Genomic DNA, 26,042 nt, shown 5'->3' with positions numbered 1-26,042 from the left:
GAGTCATCAGTAAATAAAGTGCAGTTTGTGTACTGTCAAGTCCTACAGTACATCTATGGTGATGGCAGTGCTGTCTAAAAGCGAGGGGGTAATGTGAACAGTTACAGCTAAGGACTCAGGGCGCACTTATAATGATAATAAAGCTGAAATGTGGCTGAGCAATCCTATGATAGGGAGAAAAATGTTTCCAGTGCGGTAGAAAAGCACCGGGGATTGGGATTTTTTTTTTTCCCCCACTCAGGAATCCCTTTCAGTGTTTTTGAAATCTGCTCATTTTTTTCACTGAAGAGTAGAGAGGACAGTTTGTTTCATGTGTTTTTCTTCTGCTTCAAATCATGTCTAATTACAAAAGTGATCTGCTCTCTCAATCACCTAATTGCCTGGAAAATGTGAAATAGTGATTCTAGTAGGAGACAGACGTGTTGCAAGTGTGGTGGTGATTTCTCAATTAACATGTGTGCATACGCAGAAACTCACTGAGGTGCAAACGCATCACTCAGCCACATACCAACATACCAACTGCCAGCATGCTCACAGCTCTGTTCTGCAAATGCACACACACACATGCGTGAGCACATATAGCCACAGAATGTATGCATGTGCTGTTGTGTGTATTTACCAAAAATCAAGTGCGGCAGCCTCTTTTCTCACCTCTTTTTAATAATTCAAGATCGACACGATGACAGACACACAAAACAGACCCTCGTGGCAATGTGAGATGTATATCATGTTGAATATCCACACTGAGTGTTTTTCCGGAGACTGTAAAGGGGTTGTGGATAATGAATGGATGGACTTTAACATGAGACAGGGTTTTAGATCACAAGCAGACAGCACAGAAACACATTCAGGCTCCAGTGAATTCCTGTCCCCCTCCCTGACTCCCGACGGTTGAATGGATAGTTAAAGTAATCTTTAAATCAGGAGTTCAGCTGGGAGATGGACAGATAAAAAGCTAGTGGAAGAGAGACGCTTGGTAATAAAGAGAGGGAGGAAGAGGTTGAACACAAAGTGAGGGAATGAGAGGGAAGAGGGTTAGATGGCAGATAGGGATGAGAAGATGGCTAGACAACGAGATTAAGACCGAGAGAAATCAGAAGAGGAGGGGCCTGTGTTGGAGAAATGAACGCTAGAGAAAGGGGGGAAAAGAAAGAAAGAAAGTCAGGAGATGGAATGAAAGGCAGAGTAGTTCAGAGGACCTGTGCATTTGCTGATTATATTAAAAATGACACTGGCACTCATCCAAGCTGGTGGACAGTAAGCTGAGGAGCGGAGAAGCAGTCAAACATTTGCATCAATATCCGGTTGACCCCTGGGGCTAATTTATGCAAGATGTAGAGCTGGCATTCTGTGAACTAATATCTTCAAAATCCACAATGATTCATTTATCACAATCCAAAAGGAACTTGGCTTTAGGTGTCTAGAATTAATGAATTTTTCGGCTGCAATCTGGAAGCTAGTCACAGCACCATGTGCTGGCAGAAAATACCAGACTGCAGCAGAGAGCTATTTATCCATCTGCTGCAGTGCTGCGTTTGCGAGCTTTTTGTATGTGCTAGAATGCAGCCAATATGTTGCATACATTGTGTGTTTAAGCAAAGGCCACGTCCTGTTTGAAAACTGTGGATACCACAACCGATGCTGATTCTTTATTTTGCACTTGCACAATGCTTAAAGTGGCTTTACAGCAATTTGTACTATACTTTTAGAAACTTTGAAAGACTTCTGAAGTTCTCTTCTAACTTTAAGCTTCAGGCCTTCCCATAATGCAACCATTGTCTTTTAAATCGTAAGCCCAAGGGTTATTTCACGTCTTTTTTGGTAACATGAGTTGTATATTAAAACTTGAGACTCTCTCCAAAGAGACAATCCTTTTCATCAGTTGATTACTGCTTCCTGCAACAACCAAACCCAACTTTATGTGGTGGAGTGCCCCTTTGACATAAAGCAGAGGTTCAAGAACTTTGTCTGGATAACCCTACAGTATAATCCAAATAAGGTTTAAAACGGATAAAGTCTGATCGCTGAAAAAAGAAAAGCCCTTCAAACCAGATATCTGGTAATATTCAGTGCTGCATGTTTCTTTTCTTTCTACCAGAAAGACAAGAAACTATCGGGATTCAGTACGTGGCCTCATGGAACCACGCAGCTCCCTCTGTATCTGTAGGAGCTTAAATGTGTGCCTTTGTGTAAAGAAATATTTGTGTGTTAGCTCTCAGTTTGACTCCAGCGTGTTTCATACATAACATCAAAGCGATATTTTAAAGGTTTCTCTTACGTTTGCAGAACGGCTGTTTGCCAGACCAGGTCCCATTGGGGAAGCAGATCCTCTCTGCTGAGCCATACAGTGTATGTCCCACTGCGCAGGTAAAGCGCACTTTGCTGCGCACTTTGAAGTTCCCTGCCTCCCTGCTGGCATGGGCAGGTGTGCCTGGATCCCCACAGGTGCCCGTCGAGTCACCTGCAATGAGAGATAAAACAGACATTGAGCAATGAAAACAAGACGGCGAAGATGCCATCCACCTCACGGACTGTGTGTACGTTCTCAGATGGATCCTTTTAAGTTTGTACGGCAGTGAATTGCAACGCAATGTTCCTGTCTGCCAGACAGAAGACAATACAAAGAGGGCTTAGACTCAAACTGGATAACGCCTGAGTCTTCCAGGAACCAGTCGTAAAACATACAATGCACCGATGAGCAGTTGTCACCATGCCAACAGCCTGGAGGACCAATACTTCTCATAATTTTGACACCAGGAGCTTTCTGTCCATAAAATCAGCAGAGCTAGCATTAAAAGGCAACCAGCTGTGGCTATGAGAAATGATGAATACAGTTTGACCTCTAGAGATAAATGCTTTTTCATTATCTTGAAATATACCTTCTGTCCTTTGTTCTGTGGAGGAACATACAGTACTTTCAGTGTCACCACCTCACACCACCTATCATGCATGTCTGTGAATTAAATCATAAAAAAAGTTGCTGTCTCTCTCACTAATTCCCTTTATGTTTCCATTAGTCTTGTCTCTGTCGGCTGAAAGAAATAGGACGTGTTCTCCTTCTAAGCCATCGGAAATGAGAGAGAGATGACAGGTATGGAATCAGGGCAGTGACATCACTGCTGAAGATTTTACGTTGCGATGAAGAGCAAGCCTAGCTGAATGGTGCGTTTTTAGGATGGAGTCTTTGGTGGGGTAGTTTTGTATTCACTAGAGACATCCATCAGACCAAAGGAAAGAAGCACATAACACTAACTGCCACTACTATTGTTGCTGCATTCTCTCACAGAAAGGAGTTGAAGATAGAAAAAAAGTCCAATGTTTGGCTTCAGAGGAATAACAGAAACAGAGAGATACAGATTTATAGAAACAGACATTTAAATTGATAGAAGGATAGATGCACAGATAGATGATCTCTCTGATGGATTTATATTTATTGGCTTTAAGATCCTGTTCCTTGAGCTGTGCACACACCCCGTGCATCACTGCCTGCTTGATTGCAGCTGTTCTCCGTTTACACAGCAGCAAACAGCTGCAGTAATACTGGACTTGTTGACAAAGCCTCGCTGCACAAACACAAAGCTCATATCTTCCACACACATCCCACTGCTCAAATGTGCACAAACTGCATTTGTCAGGTCAAGGGCCCACAGCTGGAGAAGATAAGTTTGTGTTTGGCCATGAATGTGTATATCATTCCATATATATGTGTGCCATTACAGCATACATGTGAGTGTTTGTACTTGTTCTCATCTCTGTGTGCAAGTTCAGAATATGCATGCATATCGCGCATGCAAGTGTTGTGCGTATGTGTCTCTCTATGTGTGTGTGGGTGTGTATATATGGCTCACAGCAGCTGTCGGTACTTCATTAGTCTCCTCTGGTTAGGTGAGGCAGGCTGACTCGGCATGCACTGTGACAGCTATAATCTTACTAATTGGGATGGTGGTGATTTGGTTTGAATCGGGAGTTAATGTCCGTTCACCAGGCTCCCTTTGTGAGGAAATAATAAGGCCTTCAACTCAGCCATGCAACAGACTAGGACAAAAGGGGAATGGACTGGCAAGAGGTTTTAAGACCCATCGTACTAATTAACAAGAGACGGCAGATGAGAGCGGAAGGATAGATGCATAGACGGGCGCATGGATGAGAACCGCTGCTGACGCTGGGCTGGACTTCTGATTAATTTATAGTTATACTTATTTTGTTGCTACTGGCGATGAATACTCTCTGAGAATGATAATGTGGTATTTCCATAGCACTGATAAAGCTATCTCTAGACAATGTAGCAACCTTTCTGTAAACAAATATGGCCATCAACAAAGCAGGAGCTTAGAGTAAAAGGACGAGACATCATGCAGGGCCTTGGGAAAAAAAAGAGAGAGCGAGAGAAACATTTAAACACAGATTAACATTTTCTAGATAGATAACATGGTTGTAGTAATTCTGACAATTCTTTAGGCTGATGTGCCAGTTAAAACTAGGTGCTAAAGTGTACACTTGCACTGATTTAAAACTCTGCAGGCATTTGGTGCTTCGCAACTTCACTTCCTGTAGGCAACAACCGAGCTCCAGCTGTGTTGTGGTTCCTGTTTCTGCTACAGCTGGAACAGATGTTTACTGCCAGGTCTAAATTCATCAAGCCTCATAATGATGAGCTAGTGAGCTACAATGGTACATTCTTCCCATTATAAGCTGCAGTTTTCATAGTTAATTAGGAGCTCTGCTGCAGTTACATATAATACTGTGTGACAACATGATGGAACGAAGCCTTCCTGATCTGTATCAACATAATCCGAGTTCTGAGTGTCACAGTTTCCTGCTCGAGTCTGTATTTAGATACTGCACCTATAGCTTATAGTTCTGCTTGTCAGTCCACATTAGGGATTCGTTAGAGATATGAAGGTTTCATCTGTTCTTTTTCTGGGCCTGAGTGACTGCACTGCATACATCTGTCAGAGTGAAAAAAAAAAAGAAAAGATAAAATGGCTGAATTCTTTAAAAAAAAAAATGTATACATAAATTTTAATAGTATGCACACATCCAACTGTTTAGTTTAAAAGTTTAAAGATGTCTTGAAACTTAACAAGCTTGTCAAACTTATCCCCTTAGTTTGTAGTAGTGATGTAAATTTACACATGTCAGGAATGTCTCTTGCAGCCACTTTTATATGCAGTATTTCATATTCCAGCTATAATCAGTTAAACAGTTGTACAATGTATGGGTGAGTGCAGGCCCTTTGCTAAAACCTGAAAAATACTGCCACAGCATAGTGGAACAGTGGTTAGCACCGACGGCTCACAGCAAAAAGGTTCCTGGTTTAAGGCCAGACTGGGGCCTTACCGTGTGAAGTTTGTTTGTTTGTCCTTTCTGTGCCTGTGTGGGTTTCCTCCAATTACTCTCTCTACCTTGCACAGTCCAGACAATGTCAGATTATTTGTTGATTCTAAATTCACAATGGGTGTCAATGTGAGCGCAGACGCTCCTCTGTCTCTATCTTTGATTCTGTGACCTGCCCACCCATGATGTGGAAGAAAATGGAAGGATGGGTCTGAAATTTCACTAAATGTCTTGTAACTTATCAATGCTAAAGATAATTAGCTTTTTGTTAGTGATCTTGTAAAGTGTGTCCAAAGAATATACAAGGAGACCTGTAGGTGCATACCTGGGGATGTCTGTGTTTTAAAACCAACGCCTTTGAAGGGGTCTGAGAAAAAGGCTTCGAATGGCAAGTTTATATGTTTAAGTGACGCATAGATTGAGTTGCCTGGCCTCAATAACCACAGTTATGCAAGGAGGATTATAGGTGAGTCATTCAACACCAAGAACACACCACCACCTGCTAAGCAAAGAGGCAGAAGCATCATGCCCTGTGGCTATTTTCCTTCCAGTGCAACTGGTGCAGTACTATGCCAAAGTCTTGAGCCATTTCTCTTTTCTTAATATTTTGCTTCTGAGGAACCAGATTTTCTTATATTTGTTTAAAGTGGTGTTGAGTAGTAGCTCCCCAAGGTTTTCTTTTTAACTACACAAATAAGTTCCCAGAGATGATTCAAGATCATTTTTGATCACAAATGTATTTGGTTTGAAAGAAGTACTTTACGTTTAAGCAGCATCTGCTATATTAATACAAAATGTGTTTCAGCACAAAGTTATTTAATCTGCATTTTGTAATCTAAGTATATACAAGGAAAGTCGATAGTTTGTGACCATATTTTTCCTTTAACTTCTTGGGTTACAGTAAACTAAAGGTTTCTTATTTCCAATTGAATTATCTGGTTGTTGTGACCCAGGACTGTTGGTCTGCAGGACAAGTTTCTCCAGGGATTTACTCGCTTAACAGCAACATTATAGATAGTCAGGAACAGATCTGATTTTGGCTTCAGTGGTCAAATTTTTCACGAGTTGATGTTGATTATGTTTAGACAAGTTAAATAAAAAAACAAGACTGGCGTTAACTGTTTTATTTATTTAGCCAAGAATAATGCAGTGTATAAAACTAGGTTTCCTCTGATAAAAACAGGAATTTTAGGGTAGTGTTAGAGAGGGTTAGGGTTAACCCTATTTGAGCTCATGCTGATCAAATTGCCTTGCCATCAAACGCCAAACTGCTTTTAAAATCTAGGTGATAGGCAATAAAAATAAAAATACCTGGAATCATTATCTAGCTTTGTAAAACCAATAACAGTACAATTATATGCTTTATTGGTTCACAAGACAATGTAGGTTCCAAGAAAGACTAAACCTTTGTGCATTTGTTTTCTCTGTTTTATTTTGCAATGAAATAATGAAATGAAAACTATGGGGGATAAATTTGAGACTGTGCTTCCTTGTGCATCTGCGCTCTGCCCTAGGAATCTAACGTCTGTATTGCCTCAGTACTTCTCAACTGTCTGAGCAAATAGAATATAAGTATTAGGTAAGTAGAGAGTTCACACTCCCATTGAAAGAAGTGGAAAAAATAACCGCCACACAAGTCTGCTTACAAATATTACTTCTGGGTCAGTGAGTTGAGCAAAGAAAGTGAACATTCAGTAAAGAGAATCCACTTAAATGGTCAGAAATGCTTAAGTGTGATGAGAGGAAAGTGCTCAGGGGGGATTAAGGGGGAAGTTTGAAGTTCTGCAGACATGCTATAAGCCTCTCTCTTTTTTTACAGTTTTCAGAAAACATCAAGGGGAGATTCACAGGCCTAATGTACTGAACATAGTACACAAAGTTGTACAAAAAAAAAAAAAAAAAAAAAGAGGTTTTGTCAAGGGTGATATCGCTCACTCAATTTGAGTGTCTCAGCAGGAAGCAACAATTGTGTCGCCAAATTCTTTGGTTTAGGTCCAAATATATACATCCGGATCATGAAGAGAAACGATGAGTAAGGGCTACGGTTCGGCACTAATCTGGCTCTGTGTGCTTTTTCTGGTCTTCATCAGCGAAATGCAGATATGTCAGATAAACAGGAGTGCCTGCTCTAAAAGTGAAATACTGCTTTGAGTAGATGGGAAAATTGTTCGCAATAATGAGCAAATGTACATTAAATCCAGTAAGAGCTCCACAGGGCCTTAATTTGTGGGCAATAATTGGCTGACTTGGCTGATATCTGACCCAATATCCCATTAATACTAGCACACTGAAGCCTTTCGACATTGTGTTGCTGTATTCATTTGAATAATCTGGTAGGTTTCAAATAAAATGCAGTCTTATCTCTTCGTTTATCTACGTCTTGCACTATTCCACAAATACAGACAGTTTTGGTTTAATTTGTCTTAAAACCTGATTGAAAAATTGAACTAAATTATGTGTGTGTTGCTCCTAGCATTGACAAATTCAATTTATGCTATTTAACAGTAGCCTGTGCCATTATTCAGAGAACTGTGGACATTTCTTCTGTAAAAAAAAAAAGATGCTGCTGCTGAATTTTTCACCACAAACACAATTCCATTAAACTCTATCATACTGGAGCATGTTGAGATATTCTAGAGATATCTCAAAGCTCCACAAATCAAACCAAAACCACACTTAATGTCATGGTCCTGGGCCATGTTGGCCCAGTGTTCTTAGTTTTCTTGTATGTTTGTATTTTGTTCCTTGCTTAGGCCATTTTTTCTGAGTTGCCCTGTTGTGTTGTTCCTTAGTGTTTTCCCTTCATGGCTTTTACCCCCTGTGTGCCCCTCTGTGTATCTGTGAGCCCTCGTCTCTCCTTATGTTTTATTCCATGTTTCCCCTGCCCATTATGTCTAAGTTCTCCCCGTGCTCTCTCTTCCCCCTGTGTGCCCTCTATGTATTTATGAGCCCTCGTCTCCCTTTGTGGTTGTTTCATGTTTTCCCAGCCCGTTATGTCTGTGTTTTCCCCGTGCTCTCTCTCCTCCTGTCTGAACCTCTGTGCACTTCCTGTTTACTTTGTGACTCTCACGCCCGTACATGTCATGTTCAGTTCACCCCGCCCTGTCTCGTTATGATTATCAGTGTCACCTGTGTTCCCCGTGTGTTCCCACTTTCCTCGTTAACCCTCTGTGTATTTCTGTCTGCGTCTCCCTCTGTTCAGCGTGACGTCGTCCCTCATGTTGTGTGGATCTTCCTGTGCCTTCCTGCGAATGTTAGTTTACTTTTTCCCAGTTAGTTCTGTATTTCCTGTATTCTGCCGTGCCAGCATTAAAGCTGTGTTCTTTAAGTTTATCCCCGTGTCTGTGAGTCTGCATCCTGGGTCCTTCTCCTGCCTGCCGCACAGCGATTCATGACACTTAACCTCTTGTGTGGATATCACAAAAGGTTAAGTGTGGAAAATGTGTTTAAATAAAACCTTTGAATCACATCACTTTCCATTAATTTAGAAATACAAATTAAAGGACAGAGATTAAATGCACTTTACAAAATAAACTAAAATACCCGAATACTGATTTAAAATTCTCAAGGCAAAGTAAAAAAGCCAGACTTTTATTGCTTTATAGCTTGAATGTGTTCAGGACTGCCTCTGTTTATATGCACACCTAAATTTCTGTGTATCTGTGTACCTGAGCAGTGGGGCAGTGGACCACTCCAGTGTCCATTCAGTTGACAGGTGAGTGATGAGTCTCCTATTAGCTGGTGGTCTCCGAGGCATGAGTAGCGCACTGTGGATCCAAATGTAAACTTCTCCCCACTCATGACTGCGTGCGGAGGTATACCTGGATGACCACAGTCCACTTCTGCATGATAGAGAGGGAGGAGAAGGGCAATTATTAGCATGAAAAAATGGATGGGTGGATTTTTGTTGCATGCCTCAACACACCTGATGAAATCACTATTCACACGATTACCGGTGCCAGTGGGATTCTTTTTAAAAAAAACATTTTTTAACTATTTCATGAGAAACGGTTTAATAGAAGAGGAACCATTTTGACTGCATTATTTACCATTTCATTGAAATATCAAAATATCTAGTGAGCTGAGGTGGATGAAGCACATGCAGTGTATCATTGTGACACAGCCGGACATGAATGACGCCCTGTCAGAAGCAGCAGCTAGTCCAGGACACTTCTTTGATTTCTAATCTATAAGGAGTTCAGAGAAGCTTGTGTTGAAAATGCAGTCTGAGTAGATTAATGTGCCTTGGTGTGTAAAAGAGAAATTTATTTGCTTTCTGCACTGTCGTAATCATTTTTCATCTAAAAGTGATTTGATGCACAGACACACTGTGAGTACTGGGACAGTTACAGATGTGTTTGTTGTTTGAGCTCTTTATGCTACAAGATAATCAATTTGAAAGAGATAAATGATACCAAGCTAAAATGCCAGGTTTAAGTTCATACAACATAAACACTGAAAGAAAGAGTTTGAATGATACAAATGAAGTCAAATGCTTTGATATACAGTTGTGCTCAGAAGTTTACATACATTCATCACAGGCATGAATATTGCAGTAATTTTAATTATGTGCTTTGAATGATTTTTTTGAACTGTTGTTTTTCCAGGGTGGAATGGTTGTACAGTATACATACATAATGACTTTAAAAACCAAAATTGGGTGTGCAAGTTTGAATTTATTTAGGATTTTTTATAATCCACACAGGGTATGAATACACGTCCAAGTATGTATATTCCATATTTGGTTTAAGTTCCTTTAGCAAGTTGCAGTTTGACCAGAAGCTCTTGTTAGCTATCAACAAGCTTCTGGTAGAAATGTGGCTGGATGTTTGACCACTCTTCTTTGCAGAACTGGTAAAGTTCATGACTTTCATAGCACAGATGTGGCTTTTAAGCAAAGTCTGGAGATTTTCAATAGGTTGAGGAAAACACCGAACTATGTCTACTTTTAAATTGCCTAGCTGTTGCTTTGAGGTGAAGTTGAGTAACTGCACTTTGTGCAATGTACCAGTACCAGTGGCAGCAAAACAACCCCAAAGTATGATGCTACCACCACCATGCTTGACAGTTGGTACAGTGTTCTCAGATTAGAAAGTCTCACTTTTACTCCTCTAGGAGGTATTTGTCATTCTGGTCAAATACCTCCTTCTTTGTCTCGTCTGACCATTCTTATGCTGCCAAAGACAAACTACTAAAGTTGAAAGAAATTGTGATGAGTGTATGTAATAGTCTGACCATAACCAGAGAACAACGTTGTGTATTTTCTAGTGATGTTTTTTCCAGGACTTTTTCTGCAGCTCCCTTTTGTTGTGGTCCTCAGGAAGCAGACTGCAAATCAATCAGGCTGAGACCAGGTGATTGTCTGAGTCAATCAGATATTTCTCATCTTCACCCTCCCTTGCTTTGCTGAAAGATTACATTTTTCTGAGTTTTTAAGCAACTGGCAAAATTGAAGCACATAGAAAGCTTTTTTACACCTTGGGATTTATCCTGTTGGTTCTACCATAAATATTAATAAATGTCAGTATGCTTATTCCAAAAACTACAAGAAATTTTCTTTCCCCTTTCTCTCATTTTCATAGAGGTGTACTTTTGTTTCATCAGTTCACAAAACGTTTTCCACCAGCTCTTCCAGTTTCTACTGTAAATTTTTGCCGACTACAATCTGGTATTCTGTTTTTCAGACTTACTAGAGCTTTGAATTTCAATCCTCTGAGGCTCTGCTCATGCAGGACAAATGGTTTTCTGGTTATTCAAAAGAATTGTACTCCTTGGTCTAATAGGTTCTTTGCCATTTTGTAGTATTCTTGTGACTACTCACTTTTCTGGATGTACCTATAACTGGCTGATCCATTTTCAGGATTATTGGCTGGCTATTATTAGCTTCTCTACTTTCTTTACTTGAATGATCACCTTTTTCCCCTTATACTAAAAAATACATCCACCTCAACAGAATGGTAGTTCAACTCTGAGACATACAGCACCCAAGTAAAATTACTGACCACTTATCTACTTATTTTTGAATTGTTGCAATCAGCGCACTACGCCTCTGTGGCTATCTCTTTCAAACACTTCTTTCAATATTGAAGCACTGAAATTACAGGTGAGACATGACACTTTATTATATCATCTATTATTTTATTTCAGATTTAATGTGCCTAATGAGGCACAAACCCAATTGAATAAAAATTCCCGGTGCAGTGTAACAGAGTGGACACACTTCATATAAAACTCTCACTCTATGGATTTCAAGCCTAAAACCTAAAACCTGCTTTATCAGTTTCCCTGCTACTTTATTCTTCTTCTGACCTTTATGCTTGTTTGTAGGAGCTATCATTTAATCAGCTTAGTCTCATAATGCAAAGTAAGATTCTGCAGTTTTGCAAAGCTAATTTCGTAACAAAGAGTCACTGATGCCTGGAGCAGTGAATAAACATTTGAGAGAGACACTCCTGTGTATCTCTTTAATTACTATTCTGTTTGATAAAATAAATGCTGCGCGTCATCTCTCTACCATGAAATGAAGTGCTTTTTGAGCCTGTGTGGAAAATGTGAAGGTTTACTTTGGATAATTTCGCTAGAAATAGGTCATTACTGCTGGCAGCCTCGTGCAGAAACAGAGTGCATGATGAACCAGGTGTTTGAGAGCCACATTACAACCTGGGATAACCCCTACAGTATATAGATGGTAGTTGCTGCAATTTAAGTGCTTGGTTTTGAGGGAACATTAACTATTGCCTGAACAACTGGCCCTGTGACAGCTTCTCAATTTCTCAGTTAGGCACAGTGTGCCATAACCATAAGCCACTAGGGCATCCCACATTACACAGATGCTCACAATCACACTGTTTAGCAACTTAAACTATCAAAACTCTAAGAAGCAAGAGGGAACACAGATAAAATTGGGTACACTTAGCTGAAAAAACTCATCTTTTCTCTATATGTTTTTAGTTGGGGCACTTGGAAGTTTCACATTAAATACAGAAGTTACTCTTGGCTGTGGCCTTATTCACAAGGGGTCACCACAGTGGGTAACTCCGTGTATTTGATTTGGTAGCTTTTTACACCATATGGCCTTCCTCACACAACCCCAAAGGAATTAGTGCGAAATACAAAAAAAGATCCTTAATTATCATTTCAATAATTAAATGACTTTATACTTTAAAACATGCCACTTTACCAATGCATTCCGGTAATGGTTTGTCCCACTGGCCCACCGGCTGGCAGGTGAGCACCGAGGAGCCGAAGAGGTAATATCCAGGGTTGCAATCGTAGAAGACGATGCTGCCGAATGTGAAGTTACCGTGCTCAATCTTACTTTCCCGGATCGAGTTGGCAGGAATACCTGGATCCGTGCAGTTAACCACTGCAAGAAAAAAAACCCCAGAAATGTAGTCATGCCCTGCTTCTTTCCTCAAGCAGATTGTTCATAATGGAAGAACGCAGACAGTCGAATATTGATAGCAGTCCAATTAATTTTTATTGCTTCAAGGATATTTCAGCCAAGATAATTTTAGCCAAATCACCGTTGGAGCTGCATAGCTGAATAAATACTTGTTGAACTAAATGTTGAAAAAAGGGCGTTTTGCCCTTTCCAAATACTCCTGTTGCCCTGAGTGAAATCGTATTACGCCTGTTTATGGATTCAATTTATAATCTTTATCCTTTTCATCATAAGTGTGCTGTAATCATGTAGTAATGGCTCCTGGCAAACCTTTCACACACATCCTTTAATGATCCTTTTTCGAAGATCATGTAAATAATCTTTGGATGCACATCTTTTGAAGACTGTAATATTTACATAAGCCAAAGTTAATATTCATTTCTTGGTAACATCTCCATCTTGAATATGTATGATCTCTGTACATGTGGTTGCTATGGCACTGAGATGTGTATAATCATGCCAACGCACTGCAGGAGATGAATTATAACATGCAGTCATTCTTAATTAAACTATAATACCACACTTTACACAGCTAATTCACAGTGACGGTTTCGTCATAGATGAATGTGTAATGTGTTTCCTGGTTCTTTTGCCTATATTGGATCTACCGTGGTCACGAATTCTGTGAGTGTGAGCCGTATTTCATGAACATCTATTTTACTTTAACATGTCACTGAGTGTTACATCAACACATTCTTATTTTGCAGCAGTTTAACTCTTCCCGGGTCTCATCACTCGGGCTGCTTCTGGAAGACGTGAAGTCTTTTTGTCTTTTGGTTGGAGCTTGGTTTCCGTAATCGCTGCCTCTCAGTATGCTCACATGTGAGTTAATAATAGAACTGTTGATGTGACCTAATCACTGGCTTTTTCTGTTTGTTCTGCAAACATGAAGACAAGAGAGCACAGACTATATTTGGCATTGTCAATAATAATTTCACCTAACGCTTGAAAAAAAACCCCCCAAAAACACACTGTCACAAATCCACAAGCATCTATTTTGGAAGCAGTTACAGTTACAGTCCCTAAAACCACACTGCTGACAAGACGGTTCACTCAACTGAATGTAGACGAGGGTGAAATTAAGTCCAAAGCAACATCAAGGTTAATCAATAATGCAAATGCGACAAAGCTGGCATAATGTGAGAAAATTTTAGTGGGAACAAACAAGCGGATTTTGACAAAGGGAGTCATGACAGTTTAATATCATCTCACTCTATCTTTCACCAGTTCCATCTCTGCAGTGCCATTTGGAGTAATGAAAACTGTGGCTCTTCATATCTAATTGCCAACAAAAAGCATGCCAAGAGGAGAGGTATTTTTAAATGGGCAAAGTCTGGCAAATCTAGTTTTGGTCCACTAGGTAGGAGACCAATTAAAACAACAGTGGATACTACTTAGATGCATTTCTCTAATTTGATGAATTCATGATGTGTTTTCTATCTTCTTTTCTGTGAATTTTTAAACTAGTTTACACCATTTAGTACCTATTTACACCGAAACAAAGATTCTTCTTGGAAGCAGAACACATTGCTAATGAGCCTAACACAGGCAAACTACAATTGGTCACAACTTAAAAAAACAAACAAACAAAAAAACAACCTGACACACCCAATAAGATCTCTCCCACTGATTGCAGTCTGAGCTTTCTTGCCTTCAAAATAATCTCTCCCTGCAGCGCGGGGAGAAACTAGCTGTAAAACCGTAGAAACAATTTCCCAATTATAGTCCTCTTTCCATACATTCTGCTGTAAGCTCATTATTGCTGTTTCTCTTCTTTTTTTTGCTCTGAGGCTTAGGCTCCAGATGTTGCCGCCTAATGCTCTGCCCAGAGAGCGGAACAGGTAGGATCTGCTCTCATTCAGATCAATAGATGTCTGAGCTCCTCCTCTACCCATTCTGCTTGTTTCCCCATTGCCTGTGCTGCTGCAAGCTGGCTGCTGATTGCTGAATGATCATGATACATCTGCTGGCTGCTGAATTCTTGTGGTTTTCCCTGCTTCAGACCTGAATAATCACAAAGCTCCTGCAGAAGCTAGTGGGACCAGGCTGTATTCCATTTCAGCTTACTGGCCTGTTCAAATGATAAACCTTCTAGCCTCTGTTCTATGAAAAAATTAAGAAATTTTCTTTTGCATGTATATGCTGCAGGTGTTCTGTGGCTGGACCTTACCCCTGCAAGTTGGCGGCTGGTGGCTCCACTGACGGTTGGCCTGGCACTGAGCTGTGGAGGGTCCTTCCAAGGTGTAACCTTTGTTGCAGGAGAAGTGCACCACATCATTGTAGTTGAAGCCATCGCCTGTGGTGCGGCCATAGATAGGGCTACCAGGGTGGCCACATGTGACAGCTTGAGTTGAAGCACATCACCCAGGTAACATGACAACAGCAGGCGTGAAAGAGGAAAATGACAAATAAAAGGCAGCAAAGAAGGGTTACAAAGAAAATGGAAAGGAGAGGAGGTGAGACAAATACAAAGTGGGTGGGAAAACAGAGAGAATAAGGTAGAGAGAGAAAATTCAATAAGAATGATCGAGGTCATGTACAGTGACACCTATCACAGAAGAGTCATTATCATACAATGAACCTCGGAGGGCAACGGGGGAATTAGAAGTCAAGACATGATCTCCACTGTGAAAGGGCAAACAGCACATTTTAGAGCATCAATAGGCGAATCAGAGATTGAAACAAATTACAAGGTTACGTATCGACTAAGGACTGATTTCTGTGTTTGCCAAATAAGAAGTGGAGTAAGACACTCTCAGCTTTGGAACAGAATTATTACTTTATAGAAATATGTTATATCTTAATGGATGCTACAGCAAATCTTTGTTTATTGATCTGTGTTCAACAGTACAATTAAATCATTGTGTTTTTGGCTAAACATGTCATGCAAATATATATATTTGCTATTCCTTATAAAATAATCAAATTAAATCCTTATTATTTAAAAAAAGGAGAAAAAACCAAATGGACTTAGAATAAAATATTCATTTAATTGCATTGCATTATTTTCCCCTGTGCAGGAACGCCTTCTTCTGTCATATTTCTAAACAACATGGGTCAGCAGAGGAGCCGATGAGACACATTTGAGCGTTTCACCATAGACAGGATAGCTTGTAAGGAGCCGCCTGCACATCCACCAAGGTTTTATTCATTTGACTATATTGTGCTCAAATTTTCATGCAAACAATGCCTGCCATGCCTGCGACAAGCAATCAACACTGAGGCAGGAGGCTGTGTTGTCAGACACTCACGTGAATTAAACGCAAAGAAACCTGTCCATCTGAATTCAGATTTACACCCCCAAATAAATAAATAAATATATATATATATATATATATATATATATATATATATATATATATATATATATATATATATATATATATATATATATATATATATACATATATTTAAATTGCAATCAAACACGATTGTGTTAGAGTACTTACGGATACACACTGGCAGATGTCCAGACCAGCTGTGGTCTTGCTGACAGATTCGTACTGAGGAGCCAATGAGCCTAAATCCAGGGTTGCACTGGTAAACCACCGTGTCTCTGTAACCATAGTTTTCTCCAATCACCTGTCCATTCACAATCTGCTCTGGAACGCCACAATGACCGGCTGTAGGGTGGTGGAAAAAAGAATACAATAAATATGTTTATTAAATATTTACACATCTTTCTCAGACAGACCAATCGATTCTTCAGCATCAGTCATAGAGATTTATAAAACTCTGATAATAAGGAGGCTCAGTTTTTGCTTTTCCTCAATCATTCATGTGGTGCTTCAGTGCTCGAGTTCAACTTTCTATCATTTGTATGTGTTGGAGAATGAAAAGCCTCAAGTGGCTCCCGCTGAACTGACAAATGATAGCTGCAGGGTGGAAACACGATTTTAATTGTGTTACCATGTTTGAATAACTTTAACAACACTATCATAAAACGACATGACTAAATTGGTCTTTTTAAAGATCTTGGAATTATACTGTGGTCCAACAAAACCAGTTAGAGTATTAGCTAAACATATTGGAATTTGGAAAGCATTTTTCAGCTCATTATCTCTGAGTTTCCATTTCTAAATTTGTATAATCAGCTGCACTTGTAGTGATAACTTTGCCGTCCTCATCGACAGTAGACAGAGAAACGCATGTGAAACTTAAAATCTGCGCAATATGCTCATGCACATAATCGTATTACTTTCAGCTACAATAAATCCCTTTCAGAGAGCAGGAATCTTGCTGAGATTTGCATTGCCACTTAAAACCTGGGATATTGCCCCTGACTGTGAGTCTGATTTCCCTAATTCACTCCTGCACCCAGAAGCTCAGCCGAGCATTTTATTATCACACTCTATTTGAGAGCAGCCAGATTCTGTGAAGATCGTGCTGAAGTAGGCAACTATCCCGAAAGGTCCCTGGTAGGGTTGCCAACTCCCTGAAAAATAAATAAGGGACACCTCGTGGCCAGGGCCGGGCGACCCAGTTGTCTTCACCCTTCCCAGTGTGGTGAATTTTCTAGCTCTTTTTTTGTGTGTGAAATTATTTTTTTAACCATTTGACTTGAATTTGATTTAAGTAGATGTGTATTCTTTGTGATATGAACACATGTGAAACAAATGATCATTTAGCCATTTATTTTTAGCTCAAAATGACAACATTAACACAATAAAACAGGTCTCTTTCTTAAACAGAAGCCTGTCATGCTTAACTTTTGAGAATATAAGTAAATCTTTCTTTAAAAGAACTCTGTCCTGCTTAACTTAAAATAATAGAAAACAATAGAAAGAAAAACATTCTTGTAACAGTGCACATTTAGTGCATTTAGTACAATCGGCTTCAGTTGAAATATTATTTCAGCTTTTCTAATGCTAATCAGCTGCTCCTGTTTGTAAACCCACTTGTTCCCATGATTACGCATCTTAACTCATCATCATTATTCATCTATGTATTACTTTTATGTATTAGTGATCTATTTGTTGTAATCATCTATTCTTGCAGTTGTTTATTACACAAAATAAATTATATTATCACACTTCTGGCCACATAGCGCTGATATTCACTGCACATGCCCATATTAACTTTTTCCAGCCAGGTGTTTTCCTTTTCCCATTCTTCCCTTTCTCTGAGGGGGAACAAACATTGCTGCTCTAATGCTGGGCTCACACTGTGCGGTTTTTGGCCCATTTTGAGCCGATTTTTGAGTGATCGGACCGATTTTGGCCTTCATCGTGCGTCGTGTAGTATACGTGGGGTAACGAGAAGTGATTAACACCTCACGACCAGCTCCCGATCATCAATCGCTCGTGAGGTTCTCACCACAGCCGCTCACACTGCTCGCGCGCAAACACGTAAACGTCGGTGAAAAAGACGTTGCAGCACGGCTGTGCAGCGTGTGATCTGGACACAAGCGATGGAGGCACAACTTGTAGAACTTTGGAAAGCTCATCCGAGCCTTTTCGATGTGGCATCACAAAATTATCACGACCACAACAACCGTGAAAACAGTTGGATTTACACTGCTGCTCAATCACAGCTGCCTGATGAGTGTTTTTCATTAGCAATTTAGCAAAGTTGATGGTGGTGGTGTGTCTGTGTGAGTGTAAGACGGAGAGAGAGAGAGCGCGACAGATTTTCTGTTATAACCTTCATTTTATGGAGGCACAGTGTGAGCACTCAGGTCGATCAGAGCATCGGGCGGTATAGTGTGAGACCTGCATCGTGACCTACCAACTTCTAACCCCTGCGAGTCAATCGTGCAGTTTGAGCAGGAGCTGAATAACGTGACTGAAAAAATCGCACAGTGTCTGCCCAGCTTTAGGTGTACTGTCGTCCGAGACTTGCACCGCCGTGTCGGCGTTTGTTTCCCTGTTGGCCATGCTTCTTGTTGTGGTCATCTGTTGTCTTCCGGTATTTTCTCCGTAAGCGACCTTTCCTCGACCAATGAGATGAGCGGTAATCTGAATTGTCATACTCGAATTGTCATAAGTGTGCTGTCAGCTCATTGGTCACAAAGCAGGAGAGGGGCTGGGAATTATGTTTTCAAACAAAGCGTTAAATCCATAAACATTTATAGACTACTTTTGATTCTCACTGTATTACGGGACAAAGTGCGTCCCTTATTAGCTCAATACGGGACGTGTACTTTTGTTTCGAAATACGGGACGATTCCGTATTTTAAGGGACGGTTGGCAACCCTAGTCCCTGGCTATGTTAACCCTGTCAGTCATATCGCTAAACAAGCTAAAGGTGCCCTCCTTCTAATGAACTGAACCAATCTTGAGCTGAGCTGGGACCGCTCTGCAACTCTGCCGCTAACTGACTAATATAATACATCTGTGAGGCAAATATTCACATTCTGCTGTTGGGCAGGACTGAATGTACAGAGCTGTGATGAGCCATGCTAAGCTAAGCAGTAGCATGCTGTCCCTGTTTATACAAATTCTACTAGTGCAGCTTAGCAAGTGTTTTACATTTTGACAGAAGCTGTGGCTCTTCAGCTGCTCTCACGTTTCAAGTTTCACAAGGATAGGATTTACTTTATACTCTACAGAAACCTGCTCCAAGCACTTTTAACAAAGGTATTTGATAAAAGTGCTTGCACATATGCCTTAGAGACCATCTTCTAATGGGATCACACCATAACAAATCCATCAATACAGTGCTGTGCAAAAGTCCTGAGCCAAACCTAATATCTTTATATTTTGCTTTTGAAGACTCAGAGTTTCTTGTAATGTTTGAAGTGGTCTTGAGCAAGTAGTTTTCCAGGTTTTCTGAAGGTCTTTTAAAGTTTTACTTTGGACACATTTTCAGCCCAGTCCTTGGACCTGACCATTTTCAGAGGGATGGGTTTTTTTTTCTTCTTAATCCATTTAACATTGACCTGTGACTTATCCAAAAAAAGCACCAAACTTAAGTGATGAACCAGTGTTGTGGGTACGCATAACATAACTTATCAAAGAACCAATCTTAAATTGCATCTTTAGGCACCGTGTTACTAGCAGTCTATTAGAAAAACACAACATTTCTTCCCATTTCCTTAACAGAATCTATAAACAATAAAAGTGAAAAAGAACACAGTTTGATTGTATTTTTCAACCAACAAAGTGATTCCCAAAGCTATTAATCAAAAACCCGCAAAAAATGCACCTCCTTAAGAAATCAGGAAAAAAATCCAAGACCTGAAAAAGGACCTGAGTGTTGCATATAGCCCTTCAGTTGATCCTTCTACTGTTTGCAAAACCTTCATCAGAAATGAAGTGGCTGTCAGGAAGCCACAAAACAAAGAGCAAAGGCTTAGGTATACCTTACTTGGCATTTTCTATTCGAAGCTGCTTAATTTTTCAGAATGAGACTGATCAACAAACACACTGCTAATGCAGTAAAAGCATACCTGGATAGAAAAACACACAGTGGAACGCTATCAGAAGCCCGGAGAACTACTCCTGAAGACTATTCAAAGAAATGACAAGAAAGCATGCCTAACAGAGTTCAGACTATGATGAAGAATAATAATGGATTGGATTTATATAGCGCTCTTCAAGGCACCCAAAGCGCTTTACAATACCACTATTCATTCACTCTCACATTCATACACTGGTGGAAGCAGCTACAGTTGTAGCCACAGCTGCCCTGGGGGAGACTGACAGAAGCGAGACTGCCATATCGCGCCATCGGCCCCTCTGGCCAACACCAGTAGGCAAGTAGGGTAAAGTGTCTTGCCCAAGGACACAACGACCAGGACAGAGAGCCCAGGGATCGAACCGGCGACCTTCCGGTTACAGATGCGATTCCCAACCCCCTGAGCCACGGTCGCACGAATAAAGGTGATCATACCAAATATTCACTTTTAAGCTCACTAGAATTGTACAATCTCTGTTTTTGCCCCATGTATGTTTTACATATTTAATTAAATCACTACACCCATTTTCAATTTCATTGCAAAATGTAAAGAAACTCAAGACTTCTCAAGGCAACACTGTACACTGACATTTATCCCTTGAGTATCTACCGATCACTCGGATCATACTTTAACTGTTGAACTCAACTACAGTTATCTATTTGTTCCACCTTGCACTGTTACTCTGTTCTGGTATCAGCGTCTTCACAGACTAACACGCAGACTCACAAAGTTAATATATTTTTCCAGATACACCATCGTTGGTAGTAAAAAGCTAATTTGACCTCATAATCTCTACAAGGTCTGAAACAGTCTGATGTGTTCCAGTGGCATCACTGAGTCGCAGCATGATGACAAACATGGTATCATCAATGATATCGTCTTAATGCTTTACATTTTTTTGCCAAACACACTTGGCAACAGAGGCAATTATAGCCACCCTCTGCTTCCCCATCTGGTTCTATTCTGGACATGTTTGCCCAATCAAAAAAAAGAAAAAAAAAAGAAAAAACCCAGCTCATACTCTGCCAAAGCAGAGTGCCAGCAGTTTTTGACCTAGGTCAAGGATGTGCTTAAAAAGTTAAAGACAACATGTAAACCTGGCTTACCCAGGCACTGAGTCTCCATTCCACTCCAAAGGCCAGACAGGAGACACTCTCTAACTGTAGATCCAGTTAAAACATAGCCAGGGTTACAGCTGAAAATGGCTGATGCTCCGAAGGTAGTTTGGGTCCCAATTTTCTTCCCATTAGGAGGAGTGGGAAGATCGCCACAGGAAATGACTGCAAAGAGATGAAGAGTAAGGAGGAAAAGAAAAGGAAGAGCAAAAAGATGAAGGAGGCACCGGGAGAATGAGCAAGAGAGAACAAGAGAAAGAATAAAGAGATAGAGGTTGGCTTACATCTTCAGAGTCAATGGGAGAGCACAGTCATTTACGCCCATCTTGCCAACCTTAATGCGTTAAAAGAGTGACCTGTACCATTTCATGGGGAGGATAATGATGGTTTGCCTTTGTCCCACCATCTTTCATCATGTTGGCTAGCATCACCTTTTCACGTTACACTACCCATTCAGCTTTTAGCTCTAAAAGTAGTTCCCATGGCAGCGATGAAAAGCTTTTATTTCCGATTCTCGTAATAAACAATATCTAACCTAAGCTGAGACAGCAATAGGTGAGGAGCACAAAAGTGAGTCTTTGAGCTGGTGATTAACTGAGCTGTGAATAAGGTATTCATTCTTCAAGTCTCGTAACCCCCACATTCTATGAATCTAGTGTACTCAAGGCAAGGCGGGACATGGATTTTTCAATTTGGCTCAATGACAATGTTAAAATGCTTTCTATTCCATTTATTCAATGAATCGACAGACGTGCTCAGCGAGTTTGTGAAGTGGCATTTCGTGCTACGTGTCTGTCCGATGAATGTCTTTTTTACAAGATAATGCGAGAATGAACCACAGGAAAGCGGAGTTAATTTCTGGGAATATTATTCTTTTGGCTCAGTTCTACGTTTATCCCGTTTCATTTTTTCCTTTCCCCACTTATGAATTTGTGAGATGCACAAGCGCTGCATATTTTGTGTTGCTGCAACCAAAGTCACTCACTTCTACACCGAGGCCTCTCGTTCCTCCAGCTCCACACTCCGTTTGCGAGGCACTGGATGTGGGCGGGGCCCACACGATAGTATCCAGGGTTGCAGGTGAAGATTATTTTCGTCCCATACTCATAGTGCGAGCCATTGACAATCCTCCATTTCCCGTGATCGAGGGAAAACGGGCTAAGACTGGGGCACGGCATCACTGAAAAAAAAAAAATAAAATAAGAATTATTTTATGGGCAGTTACTACGGGAGTTTTGGATTATTCCAATGGATTGACTTTTGTATAATTTTTTTATCCCTTATGCACACACCGCAAAGCAGCAGCATAAACTAATCCATGTGTTGCAGTTATACAAATGTTCTTCCACAACAAAGCTATTTATGAATTGGCACTTTCTAAAACCAAATGAGTTTCAAAACAAACTCTGTTTCCCTTTTCACTGTGAGACACATATACAGCAGGGAATAAACAGTGGTCTCAACAGAAAACAATGCTGTCAATCACTCCCTGCACTGACTTTCAAACTTGGAGGAGTTGCACTGGCATGTGAAAAGACTTACCCAGCGCCAGCTGCAGAGATCCTTTCAAGCATTATTCCCCCTTTCGTCCATGCATCTTATCATGATCCAACAAGTTGGGATTTTTGTAAGGAAACTGCAACTTGCATGTTTTTATGACAGCAGTCCTTATTACATTAACTCCTTCCATTGCCGTCCAATTTTGGAGAAACCTGTTTTGATATTTTACCTGCTGTTCAGACGATCTCAAACTCCAACTTGTACTGCCTCCAATTAAAGAACAAAAAACCCCAAACTGTGTCTAATAGCTTTATCTTCTTTTGGCTCTCATATATTTGGCCACCTTTGAGTGGAGGCAACAGACAATATGAAAATTTTTAAATGTTTTTATGAACAGAAAAAAAAAAATCCTGCAAGGTTTTTTTTGCAACCTCATTTCTCCAAATCACTATTTTCTCCTCTGCGCTCCCCTCCCCTTCCATCTTTCCAAGGCTTCCTCTCTACTCACCAAAGCATCGGGGTATCTTGTTGTGATTGCTCCAGGTGCCGTCTGGCTGGCAGACTGTGGTCGTCAGCTCTTTGGAGAGCCGGTAACCGCCGTTACAGAAGTAGGTCGCCCGTGTGCCGACGGAGTAATCAGCAGTGAGCACACCTCCGTTCGCTGGTGCATTGGGCACACCGCATGACACAGCTGCAGGCAGCAAGAGGACAATGGTCGACCCACATGTTTATGCACAGTACAAGAGACATACTAGATAGATGCCTGGTGAACACAGGTATGGTAGGCATTCATATATAATCACTATTTTTCAGTTTTGCAAAGAAAAATATATATGTTTGTGCTCCCACCAGTGCAACCTCTTTGTGGTGCACTAACTGTGTGGAATTTTAATTTATTGTTACATTTTTATTAGCTTTTCGAAGGGTGACAGCCTTAATATGTAGGAGTCCAAAAGAAAGAATTTAACATTTAGTACTCAGAAGGTTCCACACCTACCCAGTGTACATTAGAATTATAATGTAAGAACCCTTGTGGTACACTGACACTTAAATTATTTGATTGATGTGCATATTATAGACCTCTTAATGCACAAGACTGTACTTTCACTTGGCAGAAATCAAAGAAATTAGGACTGACCACTTGTGGAAAATTGCATTCGGCTGTCTCAGAGTGAAAGTATTCATACTGCAGGGAGGTTATGAAAATTGAAGTCCCACATAAATATTGCACTGTTCTTATAAGAAGGTATTCAAGAAAGAAGTCATCTGAATGACCAAACAGCTATTCAATTATGCCAAATTATACAAAAGTACTTAATAATTAAAACCTCTTATTTTCACTGTGACTCAGTGGGGAATCTAAAAACACACTAATGATGTATAACAAAGTCATTAAAATGACAAGTGCAACCAAAAAAGTGACTGGTTCCAACACCAACTGTTCCTGACATGCAGGCGTACAAAGCACTTGAATGTGCCGAAAAACTTCTGCACAGCATTGTGTCCTTGGAAGTAAGTGCAATGTTAAACTTGCACAGAGCTCAGACCAAACAAAACACTTGAAGAAAGAGACTTTAAGGTGCTCATCATTGGGTCGGACACACTGAACTGAGCCAGGAAACCTAACATCTGAAGGGCCGAACTAAACAGAAACGGTTATGCAAAGACACATATCTAACCACAGAGCTGCGATGATAATTGCATACTGTGAAGCATCAAAGGTAGGAATCTGCCAACGTGGCATGGAGCCATTACAATGCCCGTCAACACCGTGCGAGATAATCAATTGACATTCATCTGAGTACTGCTTAGTTGTAACTTGGCGGATACTAATCAAAACAACTAAAAAGCTTTCCACACTGCAGATGAAAAATGTTGGTGTTTGAAGTGCGATGATCAAAGCTTAGGTGGTTAAAGGGCCTGGTAATTATTTTGAGCCTTTGCTCTTTCTATGAGCAAAACTGATGGATTAATACACCGTGGATTCTCCGAGGTATCCTGCTTCAGACAGAATGAAAGCTTGAACATGCTGTAATGTGATCTTGGCCACTGCATAAAATAACAGATGGACAACATCTGTATGAATGTATCAGTTCATCTGCAGCCAAAGTTGAGTTTGTGCTTTGGAAAAGCGGTGTGCAATTAACAAACTGATGGAATCAATCACACGTGTGAAGTGTTTTTAAATCATTTAAAGTACATGACATACATATTTTCATTTCACTGCATCTTGATGAAATGCAATTGAGCACACCATCTGTTGATATTAATGCTGCCTGAGCATGTGTATATGTGTGTGTCTGTGCTAGCGCATGCAATCATGTGCACGTAAATGCACATATTCCACGTATGCACGCTGAAGAACCCAATTAGTTGAGTAAGGCAGAACAGCAGAGGACATTGCATCCTAATGGCAAGTTAGCCAAAGTAATTTGAAGAAGTGGAAATTGACAGAAGAAGGGAGGATTGATTTCTTTTTCCTTTCCACCTGACAGGACTCTGGGCTCTCAATCAGCCTGGTTTCAGTTCAGCTGCTAACAACACAGGAAGAGGGCTTGGGCTCAGACACTTAGGTGCTTTAAGCGCCTGCCTGTCTGGCTGTTGAGACTAAGGGTACAGAGGCAGTGACCAGAAGAATGGGTAGAGAGGCAGGCTAAAGGAGGAAATAAAAGCATGCCAGAGCCAATGAGCTCACCTTGACATGCAGGAACTGGCGCGTCCCAGGCGTAGTAGCCATAGGTGGTCTTCTTGCACACAGCTGTGCCCTTTCCAATGAGCTTGTACCCCCTGTCGCAGGCCCAGCGCACCACGCTGTTTAGATGACCCCCGGTCTGGCTCACTACAAAGCCATGTTGTGGAGAGTCTGGAGTACTGCAGTACATGGCTATGATAGAGGAGAAAGCAGGGGAGGGGAAGTGGGGAAAAAAAGAGCAAAGGCAAATAGAGGAGAGAGCCAAGAAAGAAGGCGAGGATGAAGTCGAAGAAAGAAAAGAGAGAGAAGGGTAAATAAAGAAGAGGAAAGGATGAGAGACATTAGCAAAGCACCTCTAGAGAAAAACTGATGAACATTTTTCGTTACAGCGAGGCTCCATTTTCAATGCAGAACAATAATGAGGGGGGAACCGCCCGAGGAGTGTCACGTCTATTTAGAACTTGGGCTATGCACCACGCAGCAAAGGAAGCCCTCACCTATCACATTATTACCATCCCATTTTGGCTTATGGGCATGCACATATTCAATTTGCTT

At 40.6% G+C, this 26,042-nt stretch overlaps 1 protein-coding gene across 4 annotated transcripts in view; it reads right to left on the bottom strand.

The window, feature by feature from the left end:
* The window catches only part of LOC146622512 (CUB and sushi domain-containing protein 3-like), a 249,677-nt gene that overhangs the window by 34,832 nt on the left and 188,803 nt on the right, over positions 1–26,042 (bottom strand). For 3 of the 4 annotated variants that reach the window (XM_085366252.1, XM_085366249.1, XM_085366250.1), the window contains exons 49-57: positions 25,491–25,679; positions 23,304–23,486; positions 22,281–22,475; positions 21,287–21,460; positions 16,231–16,404; positions 14,952–15,125; positions 12,518–12,703; positions 9,006–9,179; positions 2,279–2,461 (exon numbers count right to left, since the gene is read on the bottom strand). In XM_085366252.1, the coding sequence (XP_085222378.1) occupies positions 2,279–2,461; positions 9,006–9,179; positions 12,518–12,703; positions 14,952–15,125; positions 16,231–16,404; positions 21,287–21,460; positions 22,281–22,475; positions 23,304–23,486; positions 25,491–25,679 (1,632 nt within the window). The remainder of the gene's footprint in view (positions 1–2,278; positions 2,462–9,005; positions 9,180–12,517; positions 12,704–14,951; positions 15,126–16,230; positions 16,405–21,286; positions 21,461–22,280; positions 22,476–23,303; positions 23,487–25,490; positions 25,680–26,042) is intronic. The other variant, XM_085366253.1, reaches the window with a different exon arrangement.

This window comes from Diplotaxodon limnothrissa, linkage group LG11 (assembly GCF_057381915.1).
Source record: "Diplotaxodon limnothrissa isolate DT_005_m linkage group LG11, D_limnothrissa_male_GT1.1, whole genome shotgun sequence".
NCBI classification, from domain to species: domain Eukaryota; kingdom Metazoa; phylum Chordata; class Actinopteri; order Cichliformes; family Cichlidae; genus Diplotaxodon; species Diplotaxodon limnothrissa.
This window is presented reverse-complemented; position numbering and strand designations above follow the sequence as displayed.